The 25,034-nt window shown below is 35.3% G+C and overlaps 3 protein-coding genes across 4 annotated transcripts; 1 reads left to right on the top strand and 2 right to left on the bottom strand.

The window, feature by feature from the left end:
• The first annotated feature begins 601 nt into the window (after positions 1-601).
• Positions 602-1,076, top strand: LOC131954334 (CBY1-interacting BAR domain-containing protein 1-A). The gene has a single exon (XM_059317935.1). It carries the CDS (start codon positions 615-617, stop codon positions 1,074-1,076), a length of 462 nt encoding a protein of 153 aa, XP_059173918.1. The 5' UTR covers positions 602-614.
• Positions 1,077-1,797: 721 nt separating this feature from the next.
• Positions 1,798-9,311, bottom strand: LOC131954338 (negative elongation factor E). Of its 2 annotated transcripts, none has more exons than XM_059317945.1 (11): positions 9,271-9,311; positions 6,947-7,036; positions 5,612-5,693; positions 5,134-5,201; positions 4,167-4,235; positions 3,844-3,924; positions 3,553-3,610; positions 2,946-3,099; positions 2,699-2,753; positions 2,178-2,289; positions 1,798-2,000 (listed from the first exon to the last, which is right to left on the bottom strand). In XM_059317945.1, exons 2-11 carry the CDS (start codon positions 7,016-7,018, stop codon positions 1,924-1,926), a joined length of 828 nt encoding a protein of 275 aa, XP_059173928.1. In that variant the 5' UTR covers positions 7,019-7,036; positions 9,271-9,311; the 3' UTR covers positions 1,798-1,923. The 2 variants fall into 2 exon arrangements, with proteins under 2 accessions (XP_059173928.1, XP_059173927.1); XM_059317944.1 differs by lacking the exon at positions 9,271-9,311 and adding an exon at positions 8,965-9,095 and having other exon boundaries at positions 1,799-2,000.
• Positions 9,312-20,148: 10,837 nt separating this feature from the next.
• Positions 20,149-23,951, bottom strand: LOC131954336 (microsomal glutathione S-transferase 1). The gene is made up of 4 exons (XM_059317938.1): positions 23,874-23,951; positions 22,639-22,770; positions 22,085-22,170; positions 20,149-21,724 (listed from the first exon to the last, which is right to left on the bottom strand). Exons 2-4 carry the CDS (start codon positions 22,762-22,764, stop codon positions 21,481-21,483), a joined length of 456 nt encoding a protein of 151 aa, XP_059173921.1. The 5' UTR covers positions 22,765-22,770; positions 23,874-23,951; the 3' UTR covers positions 20,149-21,480.
• Positions 23,952-25,034: the final 1,083 nt, after the last annotated feature.

The following is a 25,034-nucleotide window of genomic DNA, read 5'->3' as shown; positions in this document are numbered from 1 at the left end:
CCCCCCTCCACTGTTCCCTCTAAGGAGAAAAAGGTAGTGTGTTACTTGTATATTGTGTGCGCAGTGTTCTAAAGGTCTTATTCAAGGATATATGTATTTAGCAATACCCCCCCCCCCCCTTTTCCCCGCGAACGAAATAGAAAAATTATATAATTTATATTTACACACTCTAACCAATGTGCCCCCATCACCCTCAAAAGATTCAAGCCCCCCCCCCCCCAGGAGATAAATGTCTGAAAGAAACACTAGACACCCTTGGGTCTACCAGATCAGCTACTGTACTTTAGGTAACTGCCATAGCTAAAGGGAAGTAAGCCTAGTAATTTTTAATCTGATTTATTAGCTGCGCTGAAATAAAGCTATCATCTGTAAAAACTGAACACCATAGTACTGTAGTTGTAAAATAAATTATGAAATAATTTAAAAAAACCAGATGAGACTTGTTGAACACCTAACTAAAATCTTAATAAGGTTATTCAGTCTACACACACTTGACTCATCAGACATATATATTGTAATTAGAAAGGAAGAAATAAATATTTTATTTGCTCAAACATACTCCTGAATTAATTTGTTACTATTTTCAAAAAAAGTGCATTGTAAACAAAACGAAAATGAGTCGATCTGGAGCAGAAATTCATCGAAGTGAAAACCAGTCAAAAGTAGTAAATGATCGTATTACACACATTGAGGAACACCTTGGTCAACTATGCGATATTGCTTCATCATACACACGTAAAACTGCAAGACTTCGAGACAAAGGTGATTTAATGGCTAAAGAGTTAATGCAGTTCTCTGAGTTTGAAAAATGGAATCCCACCCTGAGCATTGGCATGTCCAAATTTGCAGAAAGTCTATCAGCTGTGCAAGACTATCGAGAAGCAGAAGTGAAAAGGCTAGAAGGGAAGATAATCACACCACTAATGAATTATGGTTTGCTTTGTAAACAAACAAAGAATGATATAAAATCATCATTTGCTGCCATTGATTTAGAAATCAGCCAAAAGAAAAAGCTTGACATGACCAGGAGTAAACACCCATCAGACAGACAAAAGATAACCGCTAATATTAACTAGGATTCAAATTCACTGTGTTATTTGACATAGAAGGTCAGTGGTATGTTAAGAAGGGGGTAGTTGGGAGTTCATGTGTGTGAAGAGAGACACGATAGGTTTAGAGGTGAATATGGTGACAATAAAATTAAATATGTAATGTAAAGTAAGTAAAGTTCCCCTTTCAAACTTAACGGTCTATAGGGCAAGTGAAGTAGAGTTCATTTGTTTCTGTGACCTCAGCATATGAAGAGATAGCGTAGTCAGTACTATGCCCAACCGCCTTTACTTTCCCTAACGTGAGTTAGGTACCCATTAGAGCTGGGTGGACTCAGGGACGGTCTACTGACTTGAACCCAGATTGGAACTTGAGACTTACAGGTTAGCAGTCCAGCTCTCTACGGCTAGACCACTCCGTCCCACTAAATATGTAATGTAGCTAATATAATAATTCGCTATGTTCGTATAAAATTTGATATAATTAAGCAATTGAGTTAGATCAAAGGGTCTTCAATGGTACCTTTTAACCAAGGGTTTTTTAAATTATGAAATTTTAATTAATTTTGTCATTCCACATTATCTTATGCTTGGGAACTGACCTAGACAACTGAAAATTAAACTTGAAAAATGGTATTTAATGTGACATGCATATGATGAAACACCAAAATATACAAAAAGACACAACCCAGTGTTCTCAGGGACAATTTAGCCAACTGACTCGCAATATTTTAAAATGTTTATTTACAATAACTACAATTCATTTTCATCAAAGGAGAAAACGGTCTTTCAGGTTCAATTTTTCAGTAAAAAGTTGTCATCATTCAAAGGTCTGTAGGCTGATGAATACTGAGCAGGGCATGATTGGAATTATTCAGAACATATCATTCTCATAGTTAATCATTTGCCTTGTGTCTTTGTGGTTGGTACCTTTTTGTGAACTACTGGCAGCTTTACAAGAAAAAAAAACAGAAAACAAAAAGGAATGAAATTCTAGAAACAAAATTTTGAAACAAAGATCAAGTAAGATTATTTATAATTTTTTCTAATACAAAAAAGCTGAGATAAACAAATACAATTTATATAAAAATATAATTAAAGTCTAAAATGAAAATCTACTACACATACCAATGCTACCCCAGGATGACTGCGAGGAACCTTCAACCAGAGCCTCTATTGAAGGCTGTCTTCTAGCCATTTGGACTCTCAGTTGTATGTTGTTTATCATACTGCCAGCAGTCTAAAACATGGTGGATTCATATAGCAGTCTAAAACATGGTGGACTCATATAGCAGTCTAAAACATGGTGGATTTATATAGCAGTCTAAAAAATTGTGGATTCAAATAGCAGTCTAAAACCTGGTGGATTCATATATATCTTACTACCAGAAGTCTAAAACATGGTATTTTCATATATAACCATACTTATTGTAGTCTAAAAACATATTGTGTTAATAATCATGCTACTAGTCTGAAACATGACCATACAAAAATACGTGAAAAAATTTCATTAGTTATTTTCAAGACAAAGATTTTCAAAATTTAGTGAAAAATAAACAAAAATCAAAGATTTACTTAATTACAATATAGCAAAATTAAAATTTTATTTTAACAGATAAATGACCTGAATATGATCATACTTTACTTACATTGGCAATCGCTTGTTCTGCTGCCTCCATTTTATCAAAAGTCACAAAAGCATTGCTTGAGAGGAGAAAATAAAATACAACATAAATTATCCTCTAAAAGTGTTATTAAAACTTTTACAAGATAACTGAAATAATAATATTAAAATATTAACGACGTAAAAAAACATTTGTGGGGGGAGGGGGGGGGGATATTAATTTAGTTCTATATTTACAACAATTTCAGTTTGATAAAAAGAAAAATATTTACTGTTTCTCTAGCTCCATGTTGATGTTGATTATATTTCCATAGTGTGAAAAAGATTTTCTGATCATATCCTCTGTGATGCCGATGCCATTAACGTAGACAGTGTTTCCCTTCTTTGGTGCCTCTGGCGGATCTCGTTTTGGGTTATCGTGGTTTCCTAGGCAACACAGACAACAGTTTAAAAATAAAGCTACACAACTCAGCATTTTGCGGCTGAGTTTTTGCTTTTATATTGAGTGGTGGAATTTAGGGGAGGGGGTGGTGGTTCATTATTAATATCTGGGTAGAATAGAGGGAGTTTTTTTCATAATGAGTAATTATTTTATTATGAACACAAGATATTTATTTTTCAAAAAAATTGATTTATAAGCATACCAGTATTACATCGGTAGGCAAATTTACAGGCATTTGACTTTGAGAATGGACGATAATATTGGATTACATGCAATCCATTTATGTCATCTATACATAGTGGGAGTGTTGTGAGGTCTAACACCAGTCATTTTTGTAACGAGGAAAGAGGGTTTGAGTCCATGTTGTGGAATCTCCACAGATGAAACTTATCATTTTACACACATAAAGGGTAAGAGTAATAAGGGAGATAACTCACTACCAGAGTATCCTCCAGACACAAAACTGTCATTGAGGCTCTTGAACCTTTTGGGTGGCTGCATAGTCGTAGAAAATTTTTTTTATTACAAGGCTCAATAGTGTATTTAAATAAAATAAACTTTTTTTTACAATAAGTTTGTGTTGTGAATTTAAGTTTAAAACAATAATATGAATTATCATGTATCTTGTATATGAGAGAAAGTAGGTAATTAAATATATTGTATAAATGGCTCATTTGTGTATAATTCAATAAGCTATGATATCAAATGTCCAAAAATATAAGATATACCTGTGGCTTGTCAACTTCTTCATCTGCGCTAAATGAATTGAAAGGCTGGAAAGTGACAAGACCTGTGGGCTTATCATTATCCTGTAGAGGTGAGGAAAAAACAAGGATTTTATTCCACAAAAAATTCAAAATAGAAATTAAAAAACAACAACTGAAAATGGTTAAATATTGTTAAATAAGAGCAGACAAATCATAGTAAAGCAGCAGTCATCAGCATGTCACCTCAGTGGGGGTTAATGTGATTTACAATGAATCCAAATTTGAGAAGTGTATTTTTACAATCACAACAAGAGCTATCAATGTATTTTCAGGCCCCTACTCACTTTTTTTTTCTCAAAATTCTTTGAACGTTTAAATCCAAACTTTTCTTTTTGACTTTGGACTTTGATAGCCTGAAAAAAGAAAGTAAAGAAAAAAAGATTTAGTTATGATGGTACATTGGATATGAGAATTAAATTTTTTAAATACAACTTTTATGTAGAGAATGAGATATTTGTTATGATCAGCAACAGGGACTTGTCTAAATATTGGTGGTAGTCCACAATGCTTTAAATAACAGAACAAAAAATAAACATTCTATGTTAACAACAGGCCTGTGTGTATCCCAGGATAGGTACCTAACATTTTATGGAAGATCAGGATAGACTAGACTTTGTTTTGTAATTAATGATGTAAAAATGTGAATAGTAAAATTTTAACAGCAGTTTCTAAGAAAAAGTTAGCAAGGTCAAATTTTAGCTTGCTTAGAAGAAACACAAAATTTCTTTATTCTTACCATAGCAAAATAAAATGTAATGATAAACAGTTATTTACATTGTAATTATAAATAAGGATTGTTCATTTGTGAGATAATATAGATTTATGTGTTTAGATAACTATGTGCATATCTAGTTCCTCAAAATAGATGTACAAGATAAAAGTTTTTTCATCTTTTTTAACTGTAACATTGGAGTGAATATCCAACATAGTCATTAGGCGTCAACATATTATCAGCCATATTCAGATATTCCCAGTTAACTGTGACTGCAGCCTGCGTTTCTGGATGTACTTCCAAAGTGTTTGTCCTGCCTAAAACAATCTGCAAGGCAGCTAAAATCAGTTTTCTCTCCCAGATGGGTAGCTCTCCTTTAGTTGACATTGCTGTTCCCCAGCTAACATCAAAGTTTTTTCTCCTAGAAAGGTAGCTGTTGCTAAGAAAACATGTTGGACATTGATGGATAATAAACCAATCCCATTGCAAGAACTAAACCAGTTAATACATAAAAATATAAACAAGAGAATAGCACTAACCCCTGATTGGACCAATTTTTTGGCTTGCTCTGTTGCTTTATCAGCTGCATCAATGGATGGTGCGGGTACTAAAAATGTAAAATAAATAGTACAGACATAGTTATAATTATTATAGCAACTATCTGTATGGTAATAACACACATATTTAATGTTTAAATATAACAGAACAAAAATTTCTTATATGGGCAGAAATAGCTCAAGTACTGGTCTTAAACCATGTATTTATTGGGATAAAAAAGTATTTATATTCAACTCAGATCACAGAAAAAATTGAGTATAGCACTATAAATGAATAGAGGTTCAGCATGGTTGCCATTTAATAACACTTTTTTAAAGCTACAATTTTTCAAAAATAAATGAACTTATCAAAATAAAGGTAAACAAACAGATTTTAATATTTTTAAACATCAAATTAGTTTAAAATTCTTGTGACACCCTATCTAACATGAAACATTTCAGTTGAAAGTGTAAGCATTACCAGGTTTGCTAGCAGATTTGTTCAGGGTAGTTTCTTTCTCTTGAGAATTTGCAGCAGATTTCAAGGATTGCAGTTGTTTTTTCTGTTAAAAGTTGTGGCAAAATGTGTAAAACTAACAGTCATTAGTTAAGTTAAAAGTAAACCAGTAATTAAGATAATATCATCAATTTTTATTAATTATTACAGCAGAGAAAATACAAACAGAAAAAGAAATATATTTTTTATCTGGCAAAAGTATTACGAGTATTAGTAAAGCTTTTAGCAGAAGTCTACCTTGGTAATATGCAAAAACTTTGAATAAGTTTAGTCTACAGCTTTTCCACACAATAGGGGGAAAAGTAAAACAAAGTAAAAGATACATTCTTTAACCTAAAAGTCAATAGTGAAAATATAAATATAAAAATAGTGTTTTCTGTTTTTGACTTAATTTTTTAAAATGGGTTTGTTGAATTCAGTTGAAAGTCGTGTTGTGGATTAAAAAATGCAATATTTAAATTGTCTAGTCCATTATCTTAACTAACTTATAAATGTTTGTTGATTCAGATCAAATAATTTGGAACAGATTAAGAGCAGTCAAATTATTAAAAAGAACTAAGCTAGAATATGAATGTTAAAGACTTAACTCACAAGTAATGCTAGTAATTTGTTTAACAAAGCAGTAGTAACTTGTACAACATAAGAGGCATAACAATATAAGAATAATCTATTCAATAAATTGTTTTGTTAAATGTATGAGGTAATATTAACTAATTAAGAAGATGGTGAAGTAAATTGTTGCTGAGCTTTCAGCAAATTTTATTTTTGTTTATTCTTTTTTCGCATATTGTCTTTTATTTCATTTAAAATTAAAACATATCTCCCCTACTTGGTATTTAATTTCTGTATTTGGAGAAATTAGTCTTATGTATGATTAAACAAAATAATTTGTTTTTATTAATGTTAAGTTAGGTAGGGCCTACTTGAGTTCAAAATTTTAGATCACAAGTACTGACATGACCAAACAGTTTGTCTTTAATATAAACTGCCATCACTAAGTTACATTTCTAACAAAACAGGAACTTTTACTATTTTATTTTGTACATATTTAATTCTCAGTAACTTCAATTAAAAATAATTACAAATATGTATCTATGTTGATTTCAAATGATGAGGTAAATAAAGTTTATAAAGTTTAAGAGATGTTTTACCAAATATGATTAAATAAATTACAGTTAATGAGAAAATCTTTTTTTTTTTAAATATATAGTTCAGTAAAAAAACTAATTACTAGAAATATAGATGGAACAAACTGAACAAAGCTAATTATTAATTAAGCTTACGTATACATGAAATAACCTTTTTCTTAAGCCTTGCAAGTGTTTGTTTAAGGATTTCTTCTTCCTCAGTCAATGCAATTGGAAAATGCATGATATTGATTTATTGCACCTGTAAGATGTAATAGAATATCTGATTATTAGGGCAAAACAGTGATATATTATTTATAGCATTATTTATTAAATTGATATAATATTTAGAATATTTTATTTAGAACTCCTATAAACATTAACTGAGCCTCAGTGTTTTCAAAAGGCGAATGAAAAAACAGAGACAGTAGAGTCCTCAATATGTACTAGTGAATATACCATACTTTTCAGTGAGCAATAGTTACAACATTTTTTAATTTTCAGCTACCCTGGAGCACTTAGCAAATACAAAGCTGTGGAAAAATGTCTGTGTTAATCAGCCATCGATGGATTGAATTTTATTATTGCAATTATTAATGAAAGTGCATAAAAAAAGAATTCAAAAGATGTGCATGTGAGCTAATGAGTATTCATTAGCAATGTGAGCCAAAGGGAACCTGAAATTTCTAATTCATCAATAAAACCATAAAAATAAACAGGATAAATGCTAGTTACATATTCCCTCACGACGTAACCATTTGGTTCATGTTTCAATTTCATTGTTTGATATTATTCCATTCAGTAATACAACTATGGAATTAAGAAACTTTGTAGATTCAATATGCTAATAATAAATAAACAAATTATGGTAAATTTTTTAAGAGTCATATTGTTGACTGGACTGCTATTTATTTAATTAAATTTAGTACTAATGTTTCTAGCCTGATTTTTTATCAAATGATTACACTCACATTTTAATAATAATTAGCCAATACGCCTACATTTAAGCTTAAGGAATGAAAAAATATATCACAAAATATGTTAACGAAACACAAAAAGTATTAGATATAAATGATCCCTATATAGGACTTAAACCCACTCAAGTGTCGGGTGATATTTTGAGTCAACCCTTTGTAAATGTAAGCTGTAAGTTGTCAAAGTACAAGTAATTAACCGACATTTAACAATATTTACTAGATTACCATATGTGGGTAAAATGATGTAAAATGCGAAATGATGATTTTATAACAGGTAAAACTCCATTTTAGCGTATTTTATTCCCCGCTTCACGTTCACCTCCAGTTGAGCGTATTTTATTATAACCACAACCGAAACACAAAAACGTTAGGAAAACACTAAATCTACTTATTTTTTTATGAATGTGATTTTTAAATTAGAAAAGGTAAAAAAAAAACATAAAAAAGCATTAGAACTGTTCCAATTAAATATTGTGTGATCATCAGCGGGAGAAAAATCCTTACACGGTCACGGGTTCACTATGAGTTCACATTGACTTTAATTATTATTGTCATAGCTCGGGCAATAGCTGTTTGAAATTGTGTTGGCCTCAGTTTTGGGGTCATTGTAAGTTCATTAATGTTTATTTATAGTATCATGCCTGGGAGATACTTGTAACAATACAAACTTAACCGCCTTGCAATTGTGAGTTTTGTTTACGTACTTCACCCATTACCATGAAAATTCTAACTGACAGACAAACATTGCACATTCAATATTCTAAATTTGGATTTTTCTCAAGTTTTGACAAAAGTAAATTATCAAAATCTAAAACAAAGTCAGTCTCTTTGTTTTTTTATTCATTTTTATTCATTTGTTAAAACAAAAATCCAATACAAATAAATAAATCATGTTTTCCTAATGTTTTGGTGTTTGCCGTTCGGTTGTTATAATAAAATAAGCTCAACTGGAGGTAAACAAGAAGCGGACAATAAAATACGCTAAAATGGAGTTTTACCTTAATTATAATAACATTACCTGCGGAATAACAGTTTACGTAATAGCGAAACACAATAATGGCGAGATAGTTTATTTTGGTTAAGGACTGGTCGACACAACACTTTGTGTGCATGGTATGTGGACCGCCGGGTGGTTGAGGCCAGACCAGGGTTTGTTCTGCCAGGGATACAAAGTTTAGTAATATAGTAAAAAATAAAATTAAGTTACACTCACTTTGTCACAGTAACAAAATGAAAATTGAAAAACAATTTCAATTTTATTTATTCGCCTCTCTTTGCTGTGGGCTTTGGTCAATTTTCAATTTGAGGAGACAATTAAATTTGAGATGGGAATTTGTAAATTTATAACTTCAGTTTGATCAAATCTAGACTCTATAATCTAGTTTAATGGGTTAATATTCCTAATAAATTGTGTAGTAAATCTAATTCTATAAACTAGACAATAATAGGCATAGGCCTAGCATAACTAGATCTACATCAACAAACATTGATGCTAAAAAAATTAGCAGATTACAATTACATGGACATCAATAAGCTTTAATGTGGTTGTAGACCTAGCAGTTTAAAAAATAGTCTCTAAATAACGAGTAATTCATTAGTCCCCCCCCTGATGCTTGTCTTTTTTACTCTGGTCAAACGTCTATTTGGCCTTTTACTAAAATATTAATTATACCTATATGAAACTGATGGGGTTCGTTACCTCCTAAAAGGTTAAGAACCACTGCTTTAGTATAGTATAGTTTGTAAAAGGTGTAAGTTTGGTCCACCTTTGGTCGTGTCTTTAGAACAATTTGTGTACTAGTATATCAGTTTTAAATTATCAGTTAGGTTGAAAACAGAGTTTCTTCCAGGCATCTCTTCAGCAGAGTTTCTTCCAGGCATCTCTTCAGCAGAGTTTCTTCCAGACATCTCTTCGGGGGGGCGAAGCCCCCCCCCCCCCCCCCCGAAATTTTTTTACCGCCCCCCCCCCCCCCCGAACGAAATGAAATTTATATAATTTATATAGAAAATATATACTTTTAACAGTGTCCGCCCCCCCCCCGAGGAAAGTTTACCGCCCCCCCCCCCCGAAAATTTCAAGTGCCCCCCCCCCCCCCGGAGAAAAAAGTCTGGAAGAAACACTGGTTGAAAAAAGTAACAAAGCAGCAGCAATCGTCGTATTGTACCAGTTTACCTTAGTTAACTATTTGAAAATTGCAGTATTAGACTTTATGTTTGTATTATAAACTTGTGTTAATGAGTTTATGGTTCCCTGCCCCCCCCCCTAGCTACGCCTCTGCTTAGACTGTTAGGATATGATATGGTGGCAGTACCGGCACCAGGTTATTTATCGCCCTAGGCAAAACTTATTAAAACGCCCCCTTCACACAAATTAATTACTAAAACAGATTTATAAGAAAACAATTAATTAAACGTGACATATTTATTTATTATCAATCGCATACATGATATAAATAGGCATCAAAATCAATTTTTACTTGTATTCCAGTTTGCAAGCGTAATCACATTATATTGAAATTATCCACGAATCTACTTTGGACTTTACGACATAGCCCCCCACCCCTAGAAAATTTTAAGTGCTTCCCTCCTACCCCCCCCCCCCCCCCCTGGAAAAAAACACTGACAAAAAGTTCTTGTAGTGTTGGGCAGTCTAGACAAAAATGTCTGTACTTTAGTGTTGAAGACTGCAGTCCTCCCAAGGTCAGTTCCGAAATGGAACTTGCCTGTTTTAAGCTTGACTGTTTTTAGTTATAATTGTAAAATGTCTATATTGTGTGATTATATAACGATTTAAAAAAAAATAAAAGGTTATAAAGGTTATAGATTCCAACCTTTAGGAGAGAGTGAAAATGTGAAAATTTAATTAATTAGATGTTTAATTTACGACTAAGACTGTATGTCTACTAACATTAAGTATTGCAGTCTACAACCAGAGGCGTAGCGACCAATTCCGGCGCCCGGGGCGGAATATACATTTTTGCGCCCCTCCCTCCCATTCTATTTATAGTTATTCCTGTCTTTGAAAAAGCGCCCCCCCCCCCCCAAAGTAAATAAATTGGAAAGGTTTGTGTCGGGCAAATGAGGCTCGTTAGCTGGGGACAGCCACTCTTCTAGGAGAGACAACTCCAAAATTAAAACAACTGCTGCCTTGTAGTTTGTTATTGGTTGGACAAAGGCTATGGAAGCAAATCCAAAAAGAAAAGCAGGCTGAAATCGGAGTCAATGGCCTCAATGGCGCATAACCAGTTGACACGTATCCTTAATTGTGATGGAGGCGTGGTCGAGTCGGCTAAAGCTAATGGTTGATAAATTCGAACAAAGTCTCGAGTTCAAACCCTCTTGCAGATATGGCTCGATCCCCGCCAACACTAAAAATTAAGAACGAAGAAGAAGAAGAAGAAGAAGAAAGGTTTGTGGAACTTCTTACCAGTTACTATCCCATTAGATTTTCTATTTCGGTGCCACAAAATTGATATAGAAACACAGTTACACGAATGTGAAACTCCTTGAAGTCGTTTATTTTCTTACCTTTACTATATATAATTTAGTACTACAGCTTAAAATGAGTTTTTCAATTAATTTTTCTACCCCTTTTGGCGCCCCCATAGGGTCGGCGCCAGGGCGACCGCCCCACCCGCCCTCCCCTAGTTACGCCCCTGTCTACAACGGCTACTGATGTATTTGTTTTTTAACTTAATAATGCTGAAAAAACCTACCAAACTATTTTGTTTAGAACTTAACCCTTTATTTACGGAATTATGTTCTGAATGAGATTTTTACTTAAACAATGTGTTACTATATTGCTTTTGGCACATTCAAAGCATATGTCGAAGGAAATTTCGTTTCATAAATTTTTAATGGCCCAAACAGATATTGGTACTTATAAGTACCGTCAGTAATCTAGGACATTTTTTTTCAAAATTTTTTTTTTTACAAAACAGGAACAAACGATACAATTTATTAACTAATAACATGGCAATCATCAAAACAATCACATTTTGTAATTTTCACACATAAATACGGCACAAAAGTATATTTTGAGTACGATTTTTACTGGATTTTCTATGGGAACACATCTTAGACCTCATACACAGCAAAAGTAGTCGACATGTCATGCTCCCTCAATCTTGTCTGTGGTCATTCTGGTGTAGCAACGGTTGCCGGAATGAATATGCTTTTGCTGGAAGCTTCCAATAACTAGTACAATGAGCCGCATAAACAAACAAAAGCCTAGTCATTCAGCACACATCTACTAGTAATACTAGTATAATTGTAGCCTACTAGAATGATATGACAAGTCTACACTACAGTGCAAAGTTCATAAATAGAAGTAAGTTCAATGTGTTAAGGATAGCCGTAGTGGATTACTCTTTTCTGTTTACTGATTAAAATTTACCTTATAGATCTATACTATATGCAGAAGTATGGACTATTACTAGTCTACAGGTATACATTACGTAAATGCTAGTTATTATTGGCAAGACAGTTTATTGCAGTAAATATAACTAAAAAATTAAATCTAACTACTAGAACTAGGCTTTGGTATAAAAATGCAGTAAACTAAACCTTGTAAACGAGCCTGCAACTGATACCTTTATTCTTGTTATTTTTTACTAATAGAAATTAACATGTAATTACAATATTTCTTAGGTAAACCTTATGCAAACCTTCTTATAAATGTGTAAATATCATTTTTTGAGTACATTTCGATAATTTAATATCAAGACAATATTTATGTAACTCCACCTAACATATCTGCAATTTTCTAAAAATCCTAAAAAATGACCGTGTGCCCTGACGGTACTTATAAGTCCACTTGTAAACATCGATCTAATACAAAGACAATTTGATTAAAATTGTATAACTAGAAGTTAAACGCGTTTGCCTGACTATTGAAGGTGCCAATAAAAAATATTTGGGGTTGAAAACTTGAAAAACAAGCTAAAACAAAGGGAATTCAGGAACTTGTTTCAGAACTGTACAGAACAATTGTGAACTACCGATATAGCAAGACATTGGAAATGGCGCCACACCATTAATTTAAAAAAAACATTGATACCTGCTACTACCGGCGACTCAGAAGAGATAATACTATTAATTACCTCAATAATTTTTAAAATTCGTATTAAATTAAAAATAATACAGGCACTTAATTAAAGTGGTACTTATAAGTACCGTCAGTAGATAAAGGGTTAAGATCTCTATAATGTTTACAATAGCAAATAATAACTTAAAGGTGTATTTATATGTAAGCGGTCAACTCAAAGTGCAGTATCTTCCAATTCCAATCATCTCTTCGCCCCCCCCCCCCCGAACGAAATGGAATTTATATAGAAAATATATACTTTTAACTGTGTCCGCCCCCCCCCCCACGGAAATTTTAGTCCCGTTCCCCCCGAAAATTTCAAGTGTCCCTTCCCCCCCCCCCCCCCCCCCCGGAGAAAAAAGTCTGGAAGAAACACTGCTAAGGTGCAGGAGTTTGAAATGAATGTAAAGTTAAGCAACGAATTATCTCAAATAACAAAATTTTATTCAAGGGAAATAACTTTAACTTGAATAGCTAAACAAACCAAGTGTAGCTAAGACATGTTTGAAAAACACAATAAAACGCTCTAAAGTTCATTACGTAATATTGTATCAAATCTTTTATATTTGCTATGTAACCTTGTGAAAACAATATATTTTACCAATTGAATACTTAAATGTAGATTTTGTTTGAAAGTCTAAAAACGGTAGCTTTATTATAACAACTTCTATTCAATATTGATGACATTTAATTGCTTTAGTGTAGCAGTAAATACATATGAATTTGATAAAATTTTGGATCCCTTTAATAAAGGGACGTCTTTCAAAAATTCAAACACGAGTAACTATTTAAAACATCGCTGGAATAATTGATTAAATTTTTTTTTAAATTATAATTTGAAAAAAAAAACAAAGTTTACGGTTAGTTATAAATTCCATCCTATTTAATATTATATATTATTACCTTAAGAGTGGTAATATAGATTCCTAAAAACTAAACATTTTTTCGACTAGAGAACGCCCACCTTTCTTTGTAGTGTGTTCCGTACTGAATTGAAATCATCTAACTTACGAGAAACTCGACTACTCGATATACTCTACTACATTCACAACACATATCAAACTTCAATACCTAAATATAAGTAGACTAGATGCTCCAGAATTACGACACCAACTGTCTTATCTTCACCAAGCTCTACAAACGGTACTCCCAATCAACAACGATTTCACTAGACCCACTACTACACTTTAACAGTCAATATAATTCAATACCATTATACCACAAGAATTCATTCTCCCTTTCCAGAACTACGATATCTTATCACCTGCATTCTCATCTCTCTATTACCAATCAGATTCCACTAGACTAGACCTTCAACTACAAAACAGCCGAATGAAAACTATGACACTTTAACACTTCGATACTTTATCTTTATTGAATCCTACGAAACCATATCAGCAACAGCCTTCCGCTGTGACACCAAAATCTAATAATTTACGATGAAAACGAAAATAAAAAGAATGAAGAAGAAGACAAATATGTTCCGTTTTATAAAGCTCTTGCAGTTTTAATTATCTCTGTGTTGGCGTCTTACATGTGTATGTACTATGTTAATGTGCTAGTTGTATGTGGCATTTCGGAAACATAAATAATAATGTCCTTGATAAAGCAATAAAAATAGGCGACACAAAGGACAGGAATGTAATTTAAGAACACAACAAAAAGTCTGTTACAGTGCATTCCACAACCCAGAATAACATAATACATTTTAGTTCAACTTTCAACTGTAATCCTGAGGGGTCATCCATAAATGACGTCACACTCGTAGGGGGGAGGGGGGTCCGTAATTTTGTGACGATGTGTGATGAGGGGGAGGGGGGGGGGGGGGGGGGTCAGATGTTGCGACGTCACATTTTTGCATTATAAAAAAGCAATGTTAGAAAACGAATTTTAGACTTTATTTCGCGTTTTAGATAACTGTTTTAATAAATTGTAATAGTTTAGACAAGATTTTGGAAAAATATCGATGTTTTAAAAAAACTCAACTGCAATTTTGAGGGGGGTTGTAGGTTGAGGTGTGACGTCATTTTAGGGGGGGGGGGTCTGGCTTTTTGTGACGACGTGTGACGGAGGGGAGGGGGGGGGGGAGGTAAAAATCGTCCAAAAAAGCGTGACGTCATTTATGGATGACCCCTGATACGTTTGTTAGGTATCTATATATATAATTCTCTTCTTCGAGCCGTTAGAAAACAAGCTGCAACCTCGCCTTACAATCCCTCTCTTCCTCTATATCAATATCACAACCACCCCCACCCCGCCCCCACATTGTCTGGTGAGTTGTGTTCACTCTGTTTACATTTTACAAGCACAGAGACGGGTTTGGTGACGGCTATTAGGGGCAGATAATTTAGTTTGAAACGATTTTAAACTTAGAGGAGGTAACTAAGAGGAGGCTGCTTTCACGTGGGGGGGGGGGGGGGGGTGTTTTTAAGCAAATATTTTCAATGGCAGCATTGGTACTGTCGAATTCACAAATTATAAATTACTGAAAAGTAGAAAAAAAACAACTAAATAGCGGCGTATGATACGCAGCGGGTCGGCTCGTGATAATTAATTTAATCAACCCATACCAATTCCTTCTTATTAATATATACACAGGCGATTCTAGATAAATCATCATCATCACCATCATCATCACCATCATCATCGTCATCATCATCACCATTAGCATCATCAACATCATCGTTCAGTGCTTATTTTCTACACAAGAAATCAACAAGTGAGCGCCATTTCCGCCCGTCTCTATAGCCAATATATCTTAGAATACTTGGCCACTTTCCTTCAACTCTTTCTGCTTTAATCTTCTCCATGTTTCTTTTGAATGATCTCGTTTTCTCTTGCCCTGTGGTGTCCATATGAGAGCAGTTTTAACCAATAAGTCTGCTCTCATTCTTTGCCCCCCCCCCCCCCGAAGAGATGCTTGGAAGAAACTCTGCCTAATGATAAATAGGGCCTACACATCTTTCACTAGATTTAACAAGCAGCAAAATAAAAATAAAATATTTTAAATTTGGCTACGCATAGGCTACTATTTATTTTAGTTCGTTTCATTTTTAAGTTAGAAGAAGACTTAAACTTAAGGTTAAAATAAAACAATGTCTCGCGATGAGAGATAGGCTGTTTTGATTTTTAGCGTAGTGACCTATGACCTATATCTAGATCAAGAAATATGGGCCCATACATAATTCACGGCATTCATCGTTCTTTCTAGTACCAATTTTTGCGCACCGATAAACGCTAAATTTAGAACACAGCATGTTTCTATGACGTAAAGCCGCATTAACAACGCCACACCTCAAAACCATCTCCCGTATACATGTCGGAAAGATTCCCGGCGGGATAAATAACACGTAAAGCTGTTTACAGTTAGATCTAACTTATTTCTAACAACAAGAAAACTGAAACATAAAGAGCAGCGTTTCTTTTTTTAGGTAGGGAAAAAAATATTGTTTCGTTTTGGTCAAGATATCCACTGCACCGTACATTCGAAGTTGCAGATCTAACGTAGCAAAATAAAAATGACCGACAACTCTCTCTGCGTGAAGCCGATCCTGCCAAGCGAACCCGCGCCTATGACCATGACGGTTGAAGAGTACGTCAGGCCTCCGTGTGTAGAAATGTCGCCGCCCAGCGTGTCAACTACACCGATAAGTTCTAAGTTCCGTCCGACCGAAGATGAACCTACGATGCCAATGTGTCCTTGCCCGGAACCAAATGTACCGCCCTGCAGAAACGACGGTTCTACCACTGGAGACGAATGTTTATTTAAACCTTAAGGCCCCGGGATCGAACATGTCAAGCCCGAACGGGAACCAGCGATGTCAGTGTTTTCTTGCCCATCACCGAACATACCATCCTGTAGATAGAAATGATCTTCCCCCGGAGAAGAGGATTGTATTAATATAAAACCACAAGCTCAAAAAGGTAAGGTTACATATTATTTAATAGCTTGGTACTGTCGTAATTATAGATAGACGATAAAATTGTTTTTACACTGCATTCGGAGGGGGCGGGTGGGGGAGGGGAAGGTCAGGGTTTCTTCAGTAGACATTTTTGGGGAAAGAGGCGGGGATGACGAAAGGGGGGCTTGAAACTTCCGGAGAGGGGGGTGGGGGGCGGGTGGCTGGAATTGCTCAACTTAACACTGCAAATCATGCAGTTTATATGATGCGGACTCAGGTCAAGCTCCATTACACATGTGAATCTATTTTTATACATATTTGTCTGGCCATTTTCTGTTTTTGCTCGATTTACTTGGTAAGTAGGGATTGAAGTATTAAGAAAGAAATCACACGACATAGTATCACTGGGCCAGGAGTTTCTTCCTGGCATCTCTTTGAAGGGGCGGAGTCCCCCCCCCCCTCGAAAGAAATATAATTTATAATATAGAAAATATATACTTTTACCAGTGTCCGCCCCCTCTCGGAAATTTTAGTCCGCCCCCACCCCGAAAATTTCAAGCCCCCCCCCCCCCCTCCCCCTCCCGGAGAAAAAAGTCTGGAAGAAACACTGGCCAGGATATAATTGTTCGTCACAGCACTACAGTACACACACAATCAACACACGCTGTACAGGTCGCGCTGACACGCTTCGTGACGTATGTGTGTCGTGACGTCAAAGGTTCCACGATATATCACGGTACCGATGTGTGTTATCTCGCACTGGTCTCGCTTTATTACAGAGGCGTAGCGATCCTTCCCGGCGCCCGGGGACATACTTTCAATTTGGCGCCCCCCTCGGGAGCAAATTTTCGATTTGCACCCCCCCTCGAACTTTTCATTTGCACCCCCCCCCCCCTCAAATTTTCGATTTGCACCCCCCCTCGAACTTTTCATTTGCACCCCCCCCCCCTCAAACTTTCAATTTGGCGCCCCCCTAAGGTCGGCGCCCGGGGACATATGTCCCCGTCCCCCCCCCTCGCTACGCCTCTGCTTTATTACCATGTCGTGCTTTCGTCTTTGAACTGGCATCGGCCGCTATTTCAATCGTCCGCACTGATAAAATCCGACCGCAAATCACTTGAGTCGTGAGTGTGTCGTCACCTCCACCAAACCCTTGAGACTGACTTACCGAATCCCTGGGGCTCGATCAAACCCATGTTAAAAACTAATGATCTAATTTCGTTGAGCATATAACGGCACTTTTCGTATTTACCCTCTTCCTATTATATCGGCACTATTTACTCTCTTCCTAACCTTAGTCACCACTCATAGGTCAACGCAGTCTAACCCAGTGATATTCTCTACATAGACGTGACTGACATTACAACAAACGCATACCACGCTCACAATTGTCTTAATTTGTTGTGGGGATGCCTAGAAATGGATGTGAGGGTGGTGAATGGGCATCTAGAATTAACTAGAATACCAAATGATTTTTTTAAAAAAATATGTTGTATTTAAAATGTCTGTGAAGGTCGCACTGCATATGTAAGGTCCTGCATGAAACCCTCTCTGACATAAGGTCAGTTGGGCTTGTGGTTTGACTAATGTGTACGCTCAACGGTGTTTCTTCCAGACCGAAGAGAAGCCTGGAAGAAACTCTGACGCTAAATACAATAGAAATAGAAATGTCGTTTGTGTGTGGTGGGGGAGGGGGGGGGAGGTAGCATCAAGGCCTGGGATTAAGAAAAAAAAAATTCCCGACATCGGTAAGACGTTGTGCTTCTTTAAAAATATAGGCCGATACCTTTATTAAGAACATCAATTGTGTGTGTGTTTGTGCAGAGGCGTAGCGAGGGGAGGGGGCGGGGCGGGGCGGGGGACATATGTCCCCGGGCGCCGACCTTGGGGGGGGGGCGCCAAATTGAAAGGGGGGTGCAACTGAAAAGTTCGAGGGGGGGGGAGTGTTAAACATAACAGCCTACTTATCAGCCTGATGCACACCGTTGAATATATTATTATTTAATCTTATTATTCTTATTTATCACATTACAAAAAAAAAGTCCCCCCCCCCAGTTTACAAAAACTATATGCCAAATATTTTGTAAATAACTGGATCATAATTTTGTTGTTGTCAGATGCTGTCGATCTGGCTAAATGACTGTACGACTTAGGACGGACCAATGGAGAAACTGGGCATTATGAAACTGAGAGCTGCTTTTGTATTTTTTTTAATGAAAGGATCCAACCCCAAAAAGATGAGAAGATAAGTTTACACTTTACAGAGGATGGTAAAAGTGCGTGTTACTATAGAAACATAAATAAAACAATCTGCTACAAAATGTAAAAAAAAAAGAAATGTTACTGACTTAATTTTTTTTAAAGATTGAATTTGGTCTTTTAAATAATTACTTCTTCTTCTTTGTTCTAAATTGTAATATTGAATAGGATTCACATGCCAACATGTTAAGGTACATAGACTCAGCCTTCAGCCTGCACTTTGTTCTGGATTTGCTTCCATAGACATTGTCCAACCAAAACCAACTACAAGGCAGCAGTTTTTTATTTTTATTTTGGAGTTGTCTCTCCTTGATAGGTTGCTATCCCCAGCTAACCAGCCTCATCTGCCCAGGGTCAGAGCTCAGTTAATATTTTACTTAATTCTTTCATACAAATGTTGTTTCTGCTGACATGTATGTGTAGGGCAAAGCAGGGTCTTGGGTTTTTCTGCCATTATTTCTACTAGATAAAGATAAAGGGTTAAGATGAGGGTAGTGATACTACCTAAAAAAAAAAACTTTTTAGTCCAGCATTTTTGCAAATACTAAAAAAAACCTAATTAAGTAAATGTTTTTGTTTATGTGCACAGGATAGTTGACAAATGTGAATAAAATTTCTTTTTTTAAACATTGCCATTTACGAGGACATACCATTTGGCAAATGTGGAACTTAAGCATTACTGTTTTTAAAAAGCAATTGTTTAAGTAGACTTCCTAGCTTTGTGGGTGCCTAACAGCCTTTCCATTCCCTGAGACTGACTCATGGCACCCCTGGGGTACCCCCACACCCCTGATGCATGTATGGACATCCATACTCAAGATTAAGACCAACAGATCAGCTGGATTTGAACCCTGAGCTTGTACTTAAGACATGTGTCTTCACTTCGTTTGCCCAAGTTGACTCAATACTTGTTGAAGGTCTGGTCACCATTCAGCCACTTCAGTTTTAAATAAATAACCTACACAAGTACAAGTAACAGCAGAGTTCATCTGTTTCTCTAACCTCAGTATATAACTGGATAGTGGGGTCAGCGTTATGCCAGGCTGTTTTTACTTTCTCCAATGGGAGTCAGTAGCATTAAAGCTGGGTGGACAGGTTCAAAAGATAAATATATAGCAAAAATGAATCCAAGTCTAAACAATTTTTTTTTAAATTATATAATCTGATTAATGAATTAGTAATATGTTATAAGATAAAAAGTGTTAAAGCTGTAAACATTAAAAAAAAAATCTTTTCACTGGAGGCATAAATCTTGAATTGCCAAATAGATGTAAGTTTTAAAAAGGCACAACAGGTTATGCAAAATAATGTATATTCCTATATAAGCAATAAACAGCAAACATAAATATTGTTTTGACAAGTGGACATCAACACACTAAAAAAAAATTTAAAAATATCTGTATTTCCTTGCACTGGACATCAACAAACTTAACTGCAGCAATACAACTTGAAACTAAACAATTTAAGAAATCTATACTTCCTTACATTTATCCTGAGAAATCAATTTGAATTATAAATATTTTGTTTTTTTCTCATTTAGAAGTTACATTGAACTCAGGCAATTCCAAAAAAAAGCTAATTAACTGTTATCTTTATATAAAAATAAAATAAAAACATTAATAATTAAAAAACAGAAATTGAGCATTCTGTTGTTATACCATGACATCAAAACAACAAAGCATAGATCCCTTGACACAAAGATGCAGTTACAACAAATATGCTCAAGTGTTCAATAAACATATCACGATATATCTTGAAAGTACATTGGCCAGGCAAAATAAAAAAAAATCTATGCCTATGGGAGGTATTAAGTTAAGGAGATAATACTATAAGGAACAAAGTAATACTAGAAAGTAAGTGGAGTTGATAGGACACACTTTCAGTATGGGAGATAACCACAAGAAAATGATGGATGGAAAGCATAGATTAGGGAAAGTGGCAAAAAGGAAGGCCAACAATGTCATTGAGGAGTTCTTGTGAGAGAGATGCAGGATGTTTTGAGATGGATGGAGGTTTTTAAAAAAATAAATAGCCACTATAAATAGTTTGTTGGTGAGGTGTCATCTTTGCCCTAAGCTCCTTAAGCAGAAGAAAGAAAAATAAACATATTTAACTCCCTTCTTAAAATGTATACTTCTCAAAAGTATCTTTTTGTTAGATACAACAAGGTTTATAACAGAACACCATGGTACTTGATTATTTATCTTTCTTTTTATCATGGTAAAGTGGATTACCTTTTTTAAAAATTTAAATAGGCAAAGATTGAGCCTCATCCAACTACTAAACACAACCACTTTACATGTAATAGTATTGGAATGTTAGAACAAATCACACTGTATAATACAAATCAATAATTAGTAAAAATACTAAAACAAATTTGATTATACTGAATAACAAATTATTTAATAATTATGCATAAATAGTTGTATATTCTAAAAGCTAGTAACAACTTGTATCATAAAACCAATCACAAATATAGTGATTAAAAAGCTGCTTTGCAAAGAATCATGTAGCCCATACACACATTCACCAGGAAACCAACGAGGAAACACAAGGCTCTGGCAGGCTGAGGGATGGCAAATATGTAAACCACAGTGTGCAAGAAACGGCTCGCTGTGAAAACCCTGAAGAGAAGTGCAGCAGATGACAGTGCAGGTCCGGTTGTGACATAGAGGAGGCCGAGAAGAACAAATGGAATCACATTTTCAAGGTCATTCAGGTGACACCTGCAAAAAACAAACAAAAAAAAACATTTAAATTCAAGTATGGACTGAATAAGTATTTCAAATATGTTTAAAAATAAACATACTTTATTTTAATAAAATATCTTTAGTATTAAAACTACTTATAAATGAGTATTGATCATATTCTCATTTATTCAGTTTCTTAAATAAAAAATAAGCTGAGAATGAGCCTGGTCTTATTTGTTATAAGAATGTTTAACAAGGTTGGATGCAAGTCTATCAGTTTTTTTAATAGAAAAACAGAAGAATATTTGGAAAATTACTTTTTGTTATATTTTATTATAATATGTAACTAACTAAGGTTCTCTTGGAAAAAAATATTTTGTAAATTGCTGAGCCTACCTTCTTATCCTCTCTACTGTTGGGTTATTGGTGACAATATGGATCTTTTTCCCCGCTAAAAGTGTGTCTTCTTCATTAATATACACCTGTTGAAAAGTAAATACTTTTTTAGTTTAATACATCATAACTTATGGACACCTAATCCCATTAAGGCAGTACTGGACTAACTGTTCATATCTGTGGAACAGCATGTTCAAGTGGTACAGCATAAAATACAACACCTAAAGTTCTCAAGTTTGATTTCTGGGCTTGAGTTAATATGATATCCCTGAGTTCAACAAGCTTATTATGCAGATGTCACAGAAAAAGGCAAACTCTACTTCATTTATGTACACAGGTTTAAAAGGGTGGGATAGCTACCTAACAACAGAGAAAAGGATAACCAATCGCAATGAACATTTTAAGAATTATGGTTAAATAAGAAACCCCACTATTGCTATTTTTTGTACTTCTATAGTTGGTAGCAGGATATTATTTTCAATTACCACAAGTGTTCACATATATATTCACATTACTGTAAATATCAAACTAATAAAATGAAAGTATGCAGTTACCTTTTTGGTGATACGATGATAGGAAGTCATGACACTCATGGCCATTGTTTTAAGGAGCACCAAAGCTGCATATCCTAGAAATGTGCGGAATACTGGATTCTCAAGGGTGAAAGTGGTGCCTGACATTTTTAACTGAAACACAATTCAATTAGAAAAACTTTATTTTCATTACAGCACTAAGATTAGAAATATATTAAATAGGTCTTGTTACTTGAAAGTTAGAGAAATTGTACAAACAGATGTACATCTATAGTGTGTATACTGTAAACTATTACTACAGTTATGTAATATACATTGAAGTTCTCTCTATATTTTAGTCATTAAATGTTTGATTTTTAATATTAATAGCATAAGCCTAATTACATCAATATTATTATATTATATAGGCCCATGTGTTCAAAGAAAATTTACTGTGAATTGCTGCCTATGCCAGCACGTCTACTACTAACTTCTGGTATATTCTATAAATCATAGTCATCATAATCTAGATCTAGATCTGGTTGCATCAGCCTGCCTTTAATATAAATAAATAATGAATAAGTACATTAGCCAAGCTATGCCAGCTGTCTATGCCACTACTCTCTTAGGGGTCGTCCATAAATGTCATCACACTCGTAGGTGGGAGGGGGGTCCCTAATTTTTTGATGGCGTGTGATGAGGGGGAGGTGGGGGGGGTTCAGATGGTGCGACGTCACACATTGCATTATAAAAAAGCAATATTAGAAAACGGAATTTTAGATGTTATTTCGCGTTTTAGAAAACTGTTTTAATAAATTGCAATAGGAATTGATTGAAATACTCTATTTCGACAGAGTTCAGACACGATTTTGGTAAAAATGTCGATGTTTTAGAAAAATTCAACTTGTAGGCTGAAGTGTGACGTCATTTTAAGGGGGGGTCTGGCTTTTTGTGACGATGTGTGACGGAGGGGAGGTAAAAATCGTCAAAAAAAGCATGACGTCATTTATGGATGACCCCTTAGTCTTGTCTTAAGTTATTAGTCTTAACTCTCTGAGTCTCTTATCTACTCTTTCTTTACTATGCTGCTTTTTGCTTACACTTCCGGGACTTTACTACTGACTTTACATTACACTGATTACCAATAAAACACTACAATTCAGCTAGAATCAGCTAAATAATGGTCAAGATTACAATAATAAATCCAACCCTGGATCCTTAGAAGTATAGTTAATAGAGTATAGAAGAGATCTAGTAAAATATAAACTATAAACTACTCTTGAAAGATTTGTTTAGGTCTCCGAGTCTAGTTAGTAAGGAAGAAAAGCTGTGCTGTCCTTTGAACCCTAGGCAAAATAGATAATTTTAAACTGCTACGGTTTGGTTTACGTTGACTTTTCAATTTTAGTAAAAACAAACTAGGCTTAGGGCCTAACGTTTCTCAACCTGCGGCGAGCAAACGGGTATCTTTCAGACATTTTTGTTCGGAAGGGGGTGGGCACTTAAAATTTCCAAGGGTGTGGCAGACAATGGTCAAAGTATATATTTTCTAAAATTACATATCTTTCTCTTTCGCGAGGGGGGGGGGGGAGGAGGGGGGGGGAGTGAAGTGCTCCGGGGATGGAGATAAAGATAGATCTAGTAGCCTACGTTAAGGACTGGTCTAGTTGAAAGAAAAAAAAATGCACACGGTTAGAAAAAGTTAATCAACTTTTAAAGGCACTGAAAATTAAAAAGAAAGATATTTTTCAACCCATTTTGGCGCCCCTAGGGTCAGCGCCCGGGGACATATGTACCCCCCAGTGTTTCTTCCAGACTTTTTTCTCGGGGGGGGGGGGGCACTTAATATTTTCGGGGGCGGTCAGCAGTCTCCGGGGGGGGACACTAGTAAAGTATATGTTTACTATATAAATTCCATCTCGTTCGCAGGGGGGGGGCGCGGTAGAGCGCCCCCCCCCCGAAGAGATGCCTGGTCATTAAACATCAATAAAATTAAAGCAGCTCGTCCGTTCATACAGTTAAAATATTTAAGGTTTTGGTGTAGTGCCGCACGAAATAAATTACAGATACACCTTAGGTACGAAACCCATGGTCCATAAGCTGGCCAAATAAATCATACTGGCGTAGCATATAGATATTAGAATAAGGCGATCCTGGGGTGTAGTCATGTAGTAGCTTCACAATGCGGAAGGGGATGGGGAGATGCAACCATCCAAAGTGTGATAGGAATAAATCCCCCACCCCTCAACAAAGCAAGTCCACTGCCCCCTCCCGGAAATTTAAATCCACCCTCTCCCGAAAGTTTATAAAGTGCTACCACTCTAATTACTAATGTCTTACAGCATGTGATAAGGACGGCGTCTTTACATAGGCTAATTTCTTGAAACTGGTGAACACTACGTCACCTGCCCCGTAAGGTTTGAAAGGGTATTTTTTGA

Source organism: Physella acuta, unplaced genomic scaffold, assembly GCF_028476545.2.
Source record: "Physella acuta isolate Inbredline_101_S28 unplaced genomic scaffold, ASM2847654v3 ptg000990l, whole genome shotgun sequence".
In the NCBI taxonomy this organism is placed as follows: Eukaryota; Metazoa; Mollusca; class Gastropoda; family Physidae; genus Physella; species Physella acuta.
The sequence above is the reverse complement of the archived record's forward strand: the minus strand, read 5'-3'. Positions and strand labels throughout refer to the sequence as shown.

What these genes read in the sequence shown, in the direction of transcription:
- LOC131954334 (XM_059317935.1), top strand. Translation starts at nt 615, where the DNA reads ATGAGTCGATCTGGAGCAGAAATTCATCGAAGTGAAAACCAGTCAAAA.
- LOC131954338 (XM_059317945.1), bottom strand. Translation starts at nt 7,018, where the DNA reads ATGCATTTTCCAATTGCATTGACTGAGGAAGAAGAAATCCTTAAACAA. An exon ending in AAGAAGTTGACAAGCCACAG is followed by an intron (nt 3,611 to 3,843) that starts GTATATCTTATA and finishes ACGACTATGCAG; the next exon opens with CCACCCAAAAGGTTCAAGAG. An exon ending in GTCTGGAGGATACTCTGGTA is followed by an intron (nt 3,100 to 3,552) that starts GTGAGTTATCTC and finishes TGTGTTGCCTAG; the next exon opens with GAAACCACGATAACCCAAAA.
- LOC131954336 (XM_059317938.1), bottom strand. Translation starts at nt 22,764, where the DNA reads ATGTCAGGCACCACTTTCACCCTTGAGAATCCAGTATTCCGCACATTT. An exon ending in ATCATCGTATCACCAAAAAG is followed by an intron (nt 22,171 to 22,638) that starts GTAACTGCATAC and finishes ACTTTTCAACAG; the next exon opens with GTGTATATTAATGAAGAAGA. An exon ending in ACAGTAGAGAGGATAAGAAG is followed by an intron (nt 21,725 to 22,084) that starts GTAGGCTCAGCA and finishes TGTTTTTTGCAG; the next exon opens with GTGTCACCTGAATGACCTTG.